This window comes from Hemicordylus capensis, chromosome 17, assembly GCF_027244095.1.
Source record: "Hemicordylus capensis ecotype Gifberg chromosome 17, rHemCap1.1.pri, whole genome shotgun sequence".
Lineage (NCBI taxonomy): Eukaryota > Metazoa > Chordata > Lepidosauria > Squamata > Cordylidae > Hemicordylus > Hemicordylus capensis.
The window spans coordinates 3368697-3384503 of NC_069673.1; the positions used below are offsets into that span (position 1 = coordinate 3368697).

Here is a 15807-nt window from a genome sequence, read left to right on the forward strand (position 1 = left end):
TTTCCAGTGGAAGACAACATTGTCATCAAGGTCCTGTCGGAACGGCTGAACAGCTTGGACTGCCACATCAGAGGCTGGGTGCTGCACGGTTTCCCGCGGGACGAGGACCAGGCCAAGATGATGCTGCAGGGCAATATCAGCCCAAACAGGTACCCGGTCTCCTCCTGAGAGCACCTCCCCACCTTCTCATGGGGGAGTCTTGGGATTTCAGTGCCTTAAATGAGCGACTGCGGAGAAAGACTGCCTCGGAATTGTGAAGAAAAGTTGGCATCGTTTATCAGCCAGACCAGGATTTCTTACCCGTGCCCCCCCCCGATGTTGTTGGACTACAACTCCCATCATCCTCAGCCACGGAGGCCATGTCTGGGGATGATGGGAGTTGTAGTCCAGCAACATCTGGGGGCCCACGGTTAAGAAACCCTGAGCCAGACAAAACTTTTACTCGTCAAGTTACGTTGGTGCATTGCTCATCAGGATTTTTTTACTCGTCAGGCATCATTCACTCCTCACATACTAGTAGGAGGGGAGCTGGTCTTGTGGTAGCAAGCATGGATTGTCCCTTTTCCTAAGCAGGGTTTGCCCTGGTTTGCATTTGAATGGGAGACTAGAAGCGTGAGCACCCTCAGGGGAATATCTTCCAGTGTTCACACTTCTAGTCTCCTGTTCGTGTGCAACCAGGGAGGACCCTGCTTAGCTAAGGGGACAAGTCATGCTTGCTACCACAAGACCAGCTCTCCTCTCCATGATTTGAGAGGAGGGAATTTGATGGCCACCTTCAAGTATCGGCTGTCACGTAGCAGCGGACTTGTTCTGTGTTGCTCCTGAGGGCTAGAAGCAATGTGACGAAATGGCAAGGCAGCAGGTTTAGGCTAGACATGCGGAAGAATTTCCTAACCGTCAGAGCTGTTGGATACTGTTGGATACTGTTGGAACCGTCTGCCTCATGCAACGGAAGGCTCTCCTTTGCTGGAGGTTTTCTCACAGAGGCCTGAGAGCCATCTGTCAGCTATGCGGTGCAAGGTTCCGACACAGAGTCGGGGTTGGGCTAGAAGACCTCCAAGGGTCCCCCCAGCTCTGAAATTCTATGATTTTATATAAACCTGTCTTATACTGAGTCAGACCATTGGGCCCTCCTGTTTTACCAACTCTGACTGGGGAAAGGTCTTTCCCATCACCTGCTACCTGGTCCTATAGATGGAGATGTCAGGGATTTAAACCAGGACCTTCTTCATGCAGAGCAGATGCTGTATCTTGGGGCTCTTCCCCTGTGGCCGTTAACGTCCACCCGAGGCCCGCTGCACTTCTGGTTTCACATCAAGCAGGGTTATCTTCTTGACGCCCCTCCCCACAGCCAGCTGATAGGTGTTTTGGACCAGTGGAGCCGGCTGAAGTCTCGTCTGCAGACATGGGGCATCCAGACCCCTAAATGAGAGCCTGCCAAGCTTGTCTCCAGTTGGAAAGGGCCATGTTCCAGCAGGGGCAGGGCTCTGGGGTGGGACAAGTGCCCCTGGACCCTGAGGGAGGGCAGGAACTGGCCATGTGAGAGTTTACTTTTCACTCTTGCCCTCCCTGACCCACTGGCATGTTGCTGCTGACTGATTGGCGAGGGGAATGTCACTGAGTCTCAGCCAGCCAGTCACAAGGAGAGGAGGAGGAGGAGATGCTTCCTGGCACCCCTCCCCTCCCCTCCCTCCTGAAGTAGAGACAACTGAAAAGATCTTCAGCTAAAGGCGCCTTTTTGAATCATGCCCTCATTAAAAGGAACTGGGTAAAAGCACAATACTCCTTTTCTATGCATGCTCCCGAGAGAGAGAGAGAGAGAGAGAGAGAGAGAGAGAGAGAGAGAGAGAGAGGATGGGATGCTGCCTGACACTCCTCCCCTCCCCTCATAGGAACGTAGGAATCTGCCTTATACTGAGTCAGACCATAGTCTATCTAGCTCAGTATTGTCTTCACAGACTGGCAGCAGCTTCTCCAAGGTTGCAGGCAGGAGTCTCTCTCTCTCAGCCCTATTGTGGAGATGCTGCCAGGGAGGGAACTTGGAGCCTAGAATCTCTTCCCAGAGCAACTCCATCCCCTAAGGGGAATGAATATCTTACAGCGCTCACACTTCTAGTCTCCCTTTTGTATGCAACCAGGGTGGATCCTGCTTAGCTTAAGGGGACAAGTCATGCTTGCTACCACAAGACCAGCTCTCTTCCCCTCCTGAAGCCAAGATAGCTGAAAAGGTGTTCAATTCAAGGTGCCTTTTTGAATCATGCCCTCATTAAAAAGAACAACCATAATACTCCTTTTCTATGCTCTCCACCTCCCACTTCCACACCCCTAAATCCTGTGGTGAAATCTGAGACTCGGTTTCCCATGGAAAACCTTGACGGGTGTGCCAGGGGAATGTGTGCACGTAAGTGTGCACGAGAGTTTCTGTGTTTGTTTCTGTGTGTGTGTGTAATATTTGCACAGGAGTGAGAGAAGGGGCGTGTCAAGCATGCTTGGTTTTTTACCACATCCTTGCAATTGTGCTGCAGCCAAGGGGAAGGAGATAACAGTGGGGGGGGGGGTGAGGGGGGGAGGCTGGGGTCCTCCTGCTCTTCCCGTCACAGGTCCCGCTCCAACAACCTGCAGGCAGAATGAGGACCACGGGCTGCAGAGGTCTGATCCAGCATCAGCACCCCCATTTATTGTAATGAGCATCTGCGTGTGTGTTTTTGAGTGGAGGGCTTGGCTTTCATTACAGTCCAGTTTTAGGGGGCGGAGACACCTCCTTGATTCGGGGGGCAGCACCTTCCCAACCAGGTTGCTGTCAGTATGCACCCGGCGCGAGAGAAACGATCCGCAGAAGCGCGTCTAGCAGCGTGGTGGAAGCTGGGTCATAATTCACTGGCTTGCAGCAGAGGTCATAAAACACACGATCCGCAGCCCAGTGTGTTTCTGACACCCACCGAAAAAAACCCCCAGATAGATTTAGCCCTTGGAAATCAATCTGGGAATAGAAGCAGGAACGTATAAATCGTAGCCGAAACCAATTCACCCCCCCCGCCCCCACACCCCATTCTGAGGTGGGCTTAGGTTGATGAAATTAGATTAAAATAAATTTACATATATATCAAGTTTATTATTAAAATCCCGTCACATCAGTAAACAAAGTTACCAGCAGAAAGGTCTGTTATTTGATGCGTGGGACGCCAAGCTGGCCTCTCCGGCTGATCAAAAAGCAGAATTATTGTCAGGGCATCGACTCATAAGTCTGTTCCTTAGAACTAATAAATGGTTTAGTGTTCAAATACAATGTTTTATCTGACTTGTACCTCATAAACCCGGTGCAAATAATACTAAATTATATACCATTGAGCAGTATCAGTCTCTGGGCTCCTTCGTCTTATAGAAAAGGAGAGAAAACAAAGGCAGTAATTGATGGCAGGAAAGGATGAAAAATCAAGTTATTTGAGGATGGAGGGGGGGGAAATACCCAAGAAGAAGAAGAAACAAATTGGGCTATAAAGTTTCTTAATATGTAATAATAAAAAAGAAAGAGATCCCTTGTAGACGCAGCGGAAGCATCCAGAGATCTGCTCTCAAGCAAAGAGGGGGGGAAAATATTTATTTCGCACCGATGTTAGAACACAGAAGGTGTTAGATTTTCCTTAAATTAACGTTGGTCTTGAACAAGGCAAGAAAGCAGACCGGCGCGAGAAGTCGTGGCAAGCAAAATGACGTTCTTCTCACAGCACAGAGCGGGTTCAAACGATTGGTCAAGAAGACGGCCATCAGCTAGGACATTTTGCACACCCGGCTTTGAACACACATCTCTCCGGAATGAAAGGGGTGTGTTCACATAGCGGCCAGATTGACCCCGAAGTCCCTGCCAGCTCCCGGGGAGCACTTCACACACAATCCGAGTTTTTCACCGCTTGTTAGAGTGTATCCCGATTTATATGTGGGGTGAACAAAATTCCACTTTTTGCGTCGGTTTTTGGGGGGCAACTTCGCATTCTGGTTCCTGGGGAGTGCATCTTCTGTGAAGCCACTAAAGTCTCGTTCCCGGGCTTTCTGCCTGACATCCACGTGACATTTGTAACCGACATTTGAAGACGGGCAGAGAATGTCGGGCGGAAGGCTCAGGAATCGGATGTCGGTGAGGCCATGCAAAGTGCTCGCTGGGAAGGTGCATTCTCCAGGACCAGTCCTAGGAAACTGCCCATCAAATTAAGCATATGGAATCAGTTGCCAGAAGGTGGCCATCAGCCTAGATGGCTTTAAAAACACGAGACAAATTGATTGGAAGGCCATGACCGCGAAAGGGGGGGGAGTCCTCTGCGTGCTAGCAGTGGTGAGGAAACGACGAGGAAGGGCTGTTGTTTTCATGTCCTGTGGAGTTCTTGGATGCTGACCACTGTAGGAAACAGGAGACTGGGTTGGATGGGGCCATGTCGATCTGATGTAGGAGGACCCATCTTATGGCCTGATGCAGTAGGACCTATCCTGTGTTTTTCTTGAAAATACAAACAGTTTTCCAACAGCCTTCTCTTCTCCATAAGGGAAAAAGTATTAGAAAATAGGAAGCTGTCTTCCCAGACTGGCAGCAGCTTCTCCAAGGCTGCAGGCAGGAATCTCTCTTAGCCCTTTCTTGGAGATGCTGCCAGGGAGGGAACTTGGAACCTAGGAAGTTGCCATATACTGAGTCAGACTGTTGGTCTATCTAGCTTAGTATTGTCTTCACAGACTGGTAGCAGCTTCTCCAAGGTTGCAGGCAGGACTCTCTCTCAGCCCTATCCGGAGATGCCAGAGAGGAAACTTGGAACCTAGATGCTCTTCCCAGAGCGGCTCCATCCCCTGAGGGGAATATCTTCCAATGCTCACACATCTAGTCTCCCATTCATATGCAACCAGGGCAGACCCTGCTTAGCTAAGGGGACAAGTCATGCTTGCTACCACCAGACCAGCACTCCTCTCCTAGATTGGTTTATAATGTAGAAAGAAACACAAGAAGAACCATCAGCTGCCACTGAAGGATGCTATGTTGGAAGGACATGCTAGAGAGCTATATAAGAGGGGTGTGTGTGTGTGTGTGTCCCCAGGTATCAGGTGTTTTGTACAAATGTGCACAGATTTAATGGTCAATTATACCTCAGTGGAGCAGTGGGAAATGACTTAACTAGCAAGCCAGGGGTTACTGGTTTGAATCCCCGCTGGTCTGTTTCCCAGACTATGGGAAACTCCTATATCAGGAAGCAGCGATATAAGAAGATGCTGAAAGGCATCATCTCACACTGCGCGGGAAGAGGCAATGGTCAACCCCTCCTGTATTCTACCAAAGGACAACCATAGGGGTCTGTGGTCGCCACGAGTCGACACCGACTCGACGGCACGCTTTACTTTTATACCTTAGACAATTAATCGACTAAGATTTCTTTAATCAGATGACAGCCTAAAGGAAAAGCGGACAGAGGCTTATCAGATTGGAACATTCCAAAGAAACATTAATCGCTGCTCTGATTTCTGTGTTGAGCCAGCCAGTTAAAAGGCGCCGTCGGCAGCCTGGATCTCCTAGTGACATCACTTCCTTGCTGCTTCACATTTCCCCATCCCTGCTTTTCTGAGACGAGAGTGGGGAACTTTTCTAAAACTAGATGTGAGGGAAATTTTCAGAAGGGAGACGGAAGCAGGCGGAGGAGTACGGATTGGGATCTCATTTCTGACCCTTTGATTGTTATTTCAGCTTTCCTCTTTCCGCTGTTGATTTCCAGGATGGACTACGGATAATAAACAGCCTATTAATTGAGGCCTGAACTAGGAGATGGAGTCTGAACCAGCCGCCAAATTCAATGGCTGAGAGAGGTTAATAACTCCATTACTACCAGCTCTATTCTTTAGCCGTTTGAAGAGCTAGGTATTAGCCCTATCTTACTCCTCGATTAATTGAGCTAATAGAACCCCGGTGACCTTCGCATGGTGCCATTATCTGCGAGTTTGCCAGACGTGGGCTGGAATATTGATCGCTGAATATGTATTCCGCGGACGCTCTGGCTTCTGTTGGAAGAAAGAGTTTGGTTAAAGATCACCCAACTTCAAATCTTCTTCTCCTTCCCCCTCTTAACATTTACCTGCCACAGCTTGCAGCCAATCGAAACAGACGTGGAGACCAAGGGACGTGACTTAATTAAGGTCCCATCGAGTTAATGAGGAAGGCGCTGAGAAATCAGGCGGCCGCACGGGCCAGGGAGGGAGAATCCCAGGAACCTCTTTTACTGGTTGTTGTGGGTGGATGAATTAGCACCGGGATGAATGCGAATACCCGACTGATTCGTGCTGTAGGCTTTCTTTGGAAGTGGTGGGGTGCAGATCTCCGTGGGGAAAGGAGGAATAGGAGAAAGAGAAGTCATTCCCAGGGGCTGAGGAGAAGGAGCTACTTTTTAAAGAAATGGATCCCTTCTGTCACAAATCTTCAGTCCAAGTACCCCACAAGATGCGTATGTGTGTGTATCCGCGCATGTGTGTGTGCGCGCACACATGCACACACATTTCAATGTTGCCGTTATGAGGCCAGCTATTCCAGTCCCTGGTTTATATCCCTACTAAATTTCTCATTAGTACTTCCATTGAAATTAATAGGACAAGCAAATTTGTCCTGTGGATCTCAATATGATTGATAATAATATTACGCTGACGCGTAACTTGCTCTGGATCGGAGCCAGTGATTGTAGTTCATAAGAACATAAGAATAGGCCCAAGGCCCATCTAGTCCAGCATGCTGCTTCACACAGTGGCCCACCAGATGCCTCTGAAAAACCCACAGGCAGGAGTTGAAAGCATGCCCTTTCTCCTGCTGTTACTCCCCTGCAACTGGTACTCAGAGGCATCCTGCCTTTGAGGCTGGAGGTGGCCTGTAGTCCTCCGACTAGTAGCCGTTGATAGACCTCTCCTCTATGCAGTTATCCAAACCCCTCTTAAAGCCATCCAGGTGGTTGGCTGTCACTACATGTTGTGGCAGAGAATTCCACAAGTTGATTATGCGTTGTGTGAAAAGGTACTTCGATTGATTGATTGATTGATTGATTGATTGATTGATTGATTGATTGGTGTGCCATCAAGTCGGTGTCGACTCTTAGTGACCACATAGAGAGATTCTCTCCAGGATGATCTGTCTTCCACTTGGCCTTCAAGGTCTCTCCGTGGTGCATTCATGGCTGTCATCATCGAGTCCATCCACCTTGCTGCTGGTCGTCCTCTTCTTCTCTTTCCTTCCACTTTCCCCAGCATTATGGACTTCTCAAAGGAGCTGGGTCTTCGCAGAATGTGTCCGAAGCGTGATAGTTTGAGCCTGATCATTTGTGCCCCGGGTGAAAATTTTGGATCGATTTGTTCTATGATCCATTTTTTTGTTTTCCTGGCTGGCCATGGCAATCTCCCTTAGTTGGAAGGACGTTCTCGATCCACTTTCTCCACACCATGCATGATTTTATAGACCGGTATATCAAGTTCGCTTCTTTTCCAAACTAAAAGGCTCCAGGTGTTGTAGCCTTGCCTCGTAAGGAAGGTGCTCCAGGCCCCTGATCATCTTGGTTGCCCTCTTCTGCACCTTCTCCAGTTCTCCAATTTCCTTATTGAGAGATGATGACCAGTTGCCCACCTCATACCTGCAACATTTAAATGTGTGTGTGCGTGTGTGTGTGCGCGTGCACAGATACATAAAAACACAAATCCAAGTGTTCCAGTTAGGGAGATGGGCTTCTGCAGTCACTGTAGTAAGTCACTCACAAACAGTCTTACTGACATTAATGGAACAAATCCCTATTTTTCTTTCTTTCTTTCTTTTTACATTTTATATCCCGCTCTTCCTCCACGGAGCCCAGAGCGGTGTACTACATACTTGAGTTTCTCTTTCACAACAACCCTGTGAAGTAGGTTAGGCTGAGAGAGAAGTGACTGGCCCAGAGTCACCCAGCTAGTATCATGGCTGGGAGTAATGGCAGGAGAGGGAGAATGCCCTCAACTCCTGTCTGTGGCTTCCAGCAGCATCTGGTGGGCCACTGTGCGAAACAGGATGCTGGACTAGATGGGCCTTCTTGGGCCTGATCCAGCAGGGCTGTTCTTATGTTCTTATGGCTGAATGGGGATTTGAACTCGGGTCTCCCCGGTCCTAGTCCAGTACTCTAGCCACTACACCACGCTGGCTTCTGCCAATCTCTGGCTGAGGATTTTAGCCGAGCTCTTCAACATCTATTTGGGGAGATGCCCAAATTAAGCCAAAGCCTTCAGGCTGGGTGGCAAAGCACAAAACTTTCCGAAGGGGAGGAGAGCTGGTCTTGTGGTAGCCAGCATGAATGGTTCGCATGCTTCTGTGAGACCAGCTCCAAGTGTCCTTCCCGAGTTTGGGAGCTGTGTGCACGCTCCCATTTTGTGGTTGTGTGCGAGGGAAGCAAGATGGAAGGGAGAGGAAGTGCAACACTTAAGCTGGAGAGGGTGAGTTCATAAATATTTATATACCGCTTTTCAACAAAGGTTCCCAAAGCGGTTTGCATAGATATAAATAGATAAACACAATGGCTCCCTGTCCCCAAAGGGCTCACAATAAAAAGAAGAAAAAGAAACATAAGCATCACACCAGCAACAGCCACCGGAGGGATGCTGTGTTGGGGATGGATAGGGCCAGTTGCTCTCCCCCTGCTAAAGAAAGAGAATCACCACTCTCATATGAGGGAATGGTTCATATGAGGGAACCATTTACAGAGGCGTCAGGGCGGTGGCAGAAGGCACCGTTCCTAGCCAGTGGCATTATTCAGCTTTACTCCTGATAATTCGCAGTGACTGTGCATTATATGCATCCTTAAAAAGTAGCACTTTGGTGCATTAATTTGGTGCATTAATTAAGTGTACATTAAGTCAGCAGTGTCCTCCCTTAATTATAATGATGTGAACTACCTTAACATGATAGGCCTCAATCGTAAGCGAATCGTCTGAATTAACAGAAGTCTCCTGTTTTTTGAAGTCAACAGTTGGGAGGGTGGGGTGAATTTTGCAATGATAAGAAGCCAAGCAGAGCAAGAAAAGAAAGACTCGAGAAAGAAACTCAAGCTGTAGCTGTTGACATTTGACTATTTATTTCCAGTGTTTGTGCACTGAGGTGGCGATGGCAAGGAATATTATTATTCTGAGTAAATGTGGGAAGGTCGTTCTCGCTTCTCGGAGGGTTAAGATGTAGTTTAAGGAAGTCTGTTACTAGCTTTGTGACCTGCCTTCCGAGAGCCCTGGAGTGATTGCATTTGAAGCCACTGCATCCAAAAGGTACATTACCTTTGTACCCATGGTTTCTGGCTCCCAGGAACGCGGGGCATTAAAAATGGAAAGCCAGGCTCTTAACAGCTGAGGGGGACCTTAATCTATGGAAGGAGTTCTGTTTAAATGGATGGGAAGTTGCCTCAATTAAGGGTGCTATCAGCTAGATCCTAAACCCCTCTTAAAGCCATCCAGGTTGTTGGCTGTCACCACATCTTGTGGCAGAGAATTCCACAAGTTGATAATGCGATGTGTGAAAACGTACTTCCCTTGATTGATTGATTAAGTGCCATCAAGTCGGTGTCGACTCTTAGCGACTACATAGAGAGATTGTCTCCAGGATGATCTGTCTTCAGCTTGGCCTTGAAGGTCTCTCAGTGGTGCCTTCATTGCTGTCATCATCGAGTCCATCCACCTTGCTGCTGGTCATCCTCTTCTTCTCTTTCCTTCAACTTTCCCCAGCATGACGGACTTCTCCCGTGAGCTGGGTCTTTGCAGAATGTGTCCAAAGTATTATAGGTTGAGCCTGATCATTTGTGCCTTGAGTGAAAATTCCTGATTGATCTGTTCTATGATCCATTGGTTTGTTTTCCTGCCTGTCCATGATTGATTGATTGATTGATTGCTGTCAAGTTGGTGTCAACTCTTAGCGACCACATAGAGAGATTCTCTCCAGGATGATCGGTCTTCAACTTGGCCTTCAGGGTCTCTCAGTGGTGCATTCACTGCTGTCGTCATTGAGTCCATCCACCTTGCTGCTGGTCATCCTCTTCTTCTCTTTCCTTCAACTTTCCCCAGCATGACGGACTTCTCCCGTGAGCTGGGTCTTTGCGAATGTGTCCAAAGTATTATAGGTTGAGCCTGATCATTTGTGCCTCGAGTGAGAATTCTGGATTGATTTGTTCTATGATCCATTGGTTTGTTTTCCTGGCTGGCTGTGGCAACCTCCCTTAGTTGGAAGGACATGCTCGATCCTAGCTAGATCCTAAACATCTCCTCATAAGCCTCATCCAGATGTTATGAAATTGACCTGCTGTCGCCGTGCACAATGGGGCAAAGTGGGTGGAAGTCCTGGGGGTGGGAGGGGAGGCTCCGCTAGTTGGCTGCTGGGGCGGGAGCTGGGGCAGGGGGAGGAGGGGGAGGGGGAGGAAGTCATGGCTCAGGCTTTTTTGTTTGTTTTTTCCATATATTGTTGTTTCTACATACTGTTATTTCTTCATATTGTTTTGGTGTGTACTGCTTTGTTTTAGATAGATAGATAGATAGATAGATAGATAGATATCTATCTATCTGTCAAAACATACATAAAAACATGCTGGATCAGGCCCAAGGAGGCCCATCTACTCCAGCATCCTGTTTCACACAGTGGCCCACCAGATGCCTCCGAGAAGCCCACAAGCAAGAGCTGAAGGCATGCCCTCTCTCCTGCTCTTGCTCTCCTGCAATTGGGATTCAGAGGCATCTTGCCTCTGAGCCTGGAGGTCATCTATAGCCACCAGACTAGTAGCCATTGATAGACCTGTCCTCCATGACTTTGTCTAAGCCCCTTTTAAAGCCATCCAAGCTAGTGGCCATCACCACATCCAGTGGCAGAGAATTCCATAAGTTAATTATGCATCTATCTATCTATCTATCTATCTCCTTCACCACCACCACCGCTTCTTCCACTCCTCCTCGTCCTCCTCCAGATCAGCTGCAGAGCTGTGACAGTGAGAGGGAGAGAGGGCCCAGGCCATCCCCACCTGACACGCTGCTTCGTGTCCCCCCTCCTTCCTTCCCAATCCAATTGTTGCCCAGAAGGACATGGAGATGATCTGCCCAGCTGTATCCCTTTTTTCTTCAGAAATGTGAGGGGGAGCCAGGAAGAGAGTGGCTGGCCAGGGGGTGCAACTCCTGATTCTCCACCATCAGGTTCTCTGCCACACTTCTGTGACTGACACCAGAGGCGTATCTAGGGAAAATAGCGCCTAGGGCAAGCACTAAAATTGCACCCCCTGTCCAAGCATCTGACACCCACCTTTCAGATAACTTTACCATAATATCAGCTGAAAAATACAAGTCAAGCTCCTTAATCTTTTAATATTTCAAAAACTATTTAGCAGTGGACGTAGCCAGACCAAAAAATGCTGGAAAACTATGAATGTCAGTATGCTGGGGCTCATGAAATACCCAAATACTATGTGGAGGTGTACTTGGAAAACTAAACAGAAGTGCCTGTCTAATTCTCTAATATGCATTGTAGCATCACTATTACGTAAGTTTTAAAAACAAATGGAGAATTTGACTTTTCCCAGATACTCTGAAAATAATTAAAGGATATGCAGAGCAAACTGTGTCACTGCTTGGAATATAGTCTAGTATTTCAGAAAGACAGTTAAAATGAGAGAAAGAGAGCAAGAAACTTTTAACATTTAACTCACTTATCACAAGAAGCAAAGTAAGAGCAAATTAATACAATCCTAGCTCATTAGCTTCAGCTCAGTATTCAGAAGCCCTGATTCTCTATACATAGTGCCAATCTGAAAATGTGTACAGTGACTTATATTATATTATTATTATTATTTTTAAAAATGACCTGTAGCCCCTTTGGGGGGCTTCCTAAAGGCCATGGGGGGTCTGCAAAGGGTCCCCCTCCCCCCGCTGGACTCTAGGGCCTCACAGGGACCATTTGAGCATGTTCAGTGGCCATTTTAAAAAAATACTTTTTAAAAAAGGGCAACTGAAAACAACATGGCCACCATGCATGCTCAAATGGCCTCTGCGAGGCCTGGCATGGCCTAGGCATGTGCAGTGGCCATTTTGTTTTTGGTGGCCATTTTTAAAATTCTTTAATTTTAGAAAATGGTGCCCCCCTTCAAGTGGCGCCCGGGGCACATGCCCTGCTTGCCCTACCCTAGATACGCCCCTGACTGACACACCACAAGCTTTGATAGCAGCAGAATTTTTTTTTTAAGAAGGGTCTCCAGCCTTGGTTCACGAACCCAACCCTCATTGATAACATTGTTTCCTATAGGGAAAAGGGTTCCAAGCTCAGACATTTCGACTTCACACGGTTTGCAGGAACCAGAGGTGTTGTAAGTCTGAGGACTTCCTACAGCAGCCAGGAACTTCGGAAGCTGCCTTCTATTGAGTCTGGCCACTGATTCCTCTAGCTCCGTATTTGCTACACTGACTGGTGGCAGCTTCTCCAAAGTTTCAGGCAGGAGCATTTCCCAGACCTGCCTGGAGCTTTTTCAGACAACAGGTTTACCGCAAAGCTTTGCTGCGAGTTCGGGGCATAGCAGATACTCTGAAGCAAAAAGAGGATTTTTTAAACCCCGGACATAAATCGGGCTGGGTTCCAGTACGGAGGGGGAAACCCCAAATCGTGTGTGAAGCGCTCTTTGAAATATCGCACTGACTTCGGGGTCAGTCTGGCCAACGTGTGAACGCACACCCAACCCCCCTCCCCCCAAGTAAAGTTGCAGTAAAATCACCCTCTGAAAAAGCTACCGGAGATGCTGCCAGGGTTTGAACCTGGGATGCTCTGCGTGCAAGTTGCGGACCCATCCCCAAAGGGGAATAGCTTCCAGTGCTCACACGTGGCTGCCCATCCAAATGCAAACCAAGGCAGACCCTGCTTAGCAAGGGGGGCCATTCATTCTCGCTGCCGCGAGACCAGCTCCCTCCCCCAGGGCGGATCTCTGCTTGTGTTTATGAGCATGTGCATCAACAGCCTGCCCTCCGTCTATGTGCCAGGACACCCATCTGCTCTGCTCTGCCCACCCCTCCCTCTGCTCCGATCGGGGGCCACGTCTGTGATTTCTATATTGCCCCGTCTTCCCGCCCCCTCACACCCCCCCCCCGCTTCCCAGCCCCTCCCTGACCTTGCTATAGATCTCGGCGGTTGTTTTACCTTGTCAATGTTTTGTCTATATTTGCTTTAACCCAGATGCCCCCTCTGCCTGCCGCTCGGAGACTTGTCCCTCTCTCCTATCAACAATAATTAGCCTTGTAAGACTAATGGAAGGGATCGTGTCTAATTACCTTGCTGAAGGCCCAATTATGCTATTAACATTTGCCGGCTAGAAGCTAACGAGGACGCGAGCCTCTCATTTGCATAGCATTAAGTTAATTGAGCTGGAAACTATAGGATGGAGAGTGGGGGGGGGGAGCTAGCAGGGTAGTGTTACGGAGCGGAGAAGGATGTCCAGGCCAGGACAATTAATCTGACAGTTTTATTAATTAACGGTTATCTGATTACCTTGAAGAAATGGCACTTGGCAGCCCTTCAGAAAGGCAAGATGGCTCCCCTTCCCGGCCAGGGTAAGAGGCTCCGCTCTTAAGCAGGGCGCGATTGATGGAGAACCACCAGCTCTTTGCAAACGGCTGGCCGGCAAACTTTTCTAGAGCACTCTCAGGGTGGGCTCCTCTTCCGCAATCCCCGAGCAGACCTTCCAGGGGTGCAGGACGAGAATTCTGGCGCGTGTATGAGGTCCGAGGGCCTCTGTGTGAGGCTTCATGCAAGAACTCTGTGTGGCCCCCAGTGCCGGGCTAAGTTGGGCAGGGCAGGGAGCTGTTCCCCGACGTCGCAGGCTGGAGCCTGAGTGGGAGCACCGGCTGGAAGGCGGGGAGAGAGGGCAGGTCTTCGAATCACAGAATTTGAGAGACGGGAGGGGCCACGGAGGTCTTGGAATCCGGCCCCCTCTTCACTGCAGGGATATGTTATAATAATAATAATGATAACAACAACAACAAATAAATAAATAACTGAGCCGGCACCGAGCATCTGCACACTGATCAGTGCAGGGAATAATAATAATAATAATAATAATAATAATAATATAATAAACTATAACAATTGACAATAATATTCAGCCATCCCAGGTCCTTGGGAAGGACTCGATGTCTGGATAAAACCAACCAGTCAATAACACCTGTCTGACTGTTTAAACAAGAAATAATAATAAAAAATAACTGGGCCGGCACTGAGCATCTGCACACTAGTTCTCCCTGCCTCTAACCCCATGGGCCGATCTGGCTCTGGCCCCCTGCCCTGCCCCCCTTCCCCTGGCATCCAGAATGGCGGCAGAGGCGGCGAGAGCTCCTTCCGTGGGCCCCCCTGCCGCCCCAATGACAGGCCAGGCTGTTTTCCACCCATTTCGGGGCTCTCTTCGCATGTCTGCAGAGAGCCCCGGAATGGGCTGAAGGCGGCCTGACCTGTCATTTGAGCGGCAGGAGGGCCCACGGAAGGAGCTTTCGCCGCCTCTGCCGCCATCCCCACCTCAGTCCTCTCTCTGCTGCCAGTGCCATGCCCCGCCCATTCTCCTCCCACCCAGTGCCCCTCCCACTGTGCACCACCCTTTGCCCCCCTCCTCCATTGCCCCTCCTCCTCCCCCCACCCATTGCCCCCTCCTTTCACCACCTCTGCCACCATCCCCGTATCGGTTTCCTCTCTCTGCCCCGCCCATCACCCATTTCCCCTCCTCTCTCTGCCACCATGCCCGCCTCGGTGTCCCCTCTCCGCTGCCCTCGCCACTGGAGCACCACACCCCGCTGGCTGCATCCCTGCCATCGCTATCCCGCCGGCCATGGCTGCTTCCTATCTGCGTCTCCTCTTCCTCCTCCAGACTTGGGCCCGTGTTTTCATTGGTCACAACTTTATTGGGGGCGGGGCTTGCCACGTACGACCTAAGCCTTAGATAGATAGGTAGATAGGTAGATAGGTAGATAGATAAACTTTATTTGTTAGCCGCCCCATAACAAATTGTTCTCTGGGCAGCTTACAACACCACATTAAAACATGTTTGAGTAATAAATAAATAATAAATAAACTGAAGGATTATGTTGGTAAAATATGATGAAAATATTTATATGAGAGCAAATATAGATGTTACACTATAACCATGTTGAAAGATGAACTGGAAATCACATTGGTATATAGAAAACCAATAAAAATACGAATGCAAAAACAAACAGACACATGAGATCAAAACACAGAACACGTTAAATCATAACAAACCAAGAACAACAACAACAAATATGTATATACCGCTTTTCAACAAGTTTCTAAAGCAGTTAACATAAATAAACAAGATGGATCCATGTCCCCAAAGGGCTCACAATCTAAAAAAGAAACATAAGATATATTTGGGGGTGGGGGAGAAAATACAAAATGCAATACAGAACAATTTAACAGACATTAAAAAAAAAAAACACCAGGTAAAAATTTAACAAGGGCCTGAGGGAACAAAAAGGTCTTCACCTGGCATCTAAAAGAACAAAGTGATAGTGCCATCCGAACCTCATTGGAGAGGCTATTCCATAAACGGGGTGCACCCACCGAAAAGGCCCTCTCCCTGATAGCCACTCTCCTCACCTCGTTTGGCAGGGTTTCTCGGAGGAGGGATTTACAGCGGAGAGTCTCAAACTTGAGGAGAGCTGGTCTTGTGGTCGCAAGCATGATTTGTCCCCTTAGCTAAGCAGGGTCCACTTTGGTTTGCCTTTGAATCGGAGACTAGAAGTGTGAACACTGTAAGATATTCCCCTCAGGGG

General features: G+C 48.6%; 1 protein-coding gene across 5 annotated transcripts in view; it reads left to right on the plus strand.

Annotated features, from left to right (window-relative positions):
- Positions 1-15807, plus strand: part of AK8 (adenylate kinase 8) — a 123319-nt gene that overhangs the window by 87144 nt on the left and 20368 nt on the right. For all 5 annotated transcript variants that reach the window (XM_053282083.1, XM_053282084.1, XM_053282085.1 and 2 more), the window contains one exon: positions 8-149. In XM_053282083.1, the coding sequence (XP_053138058.1) occupies positions 8-149 (142 nt within the window). The remainder of the gene's footprint in view (positions 1-7; positions 150-15807) is intronic.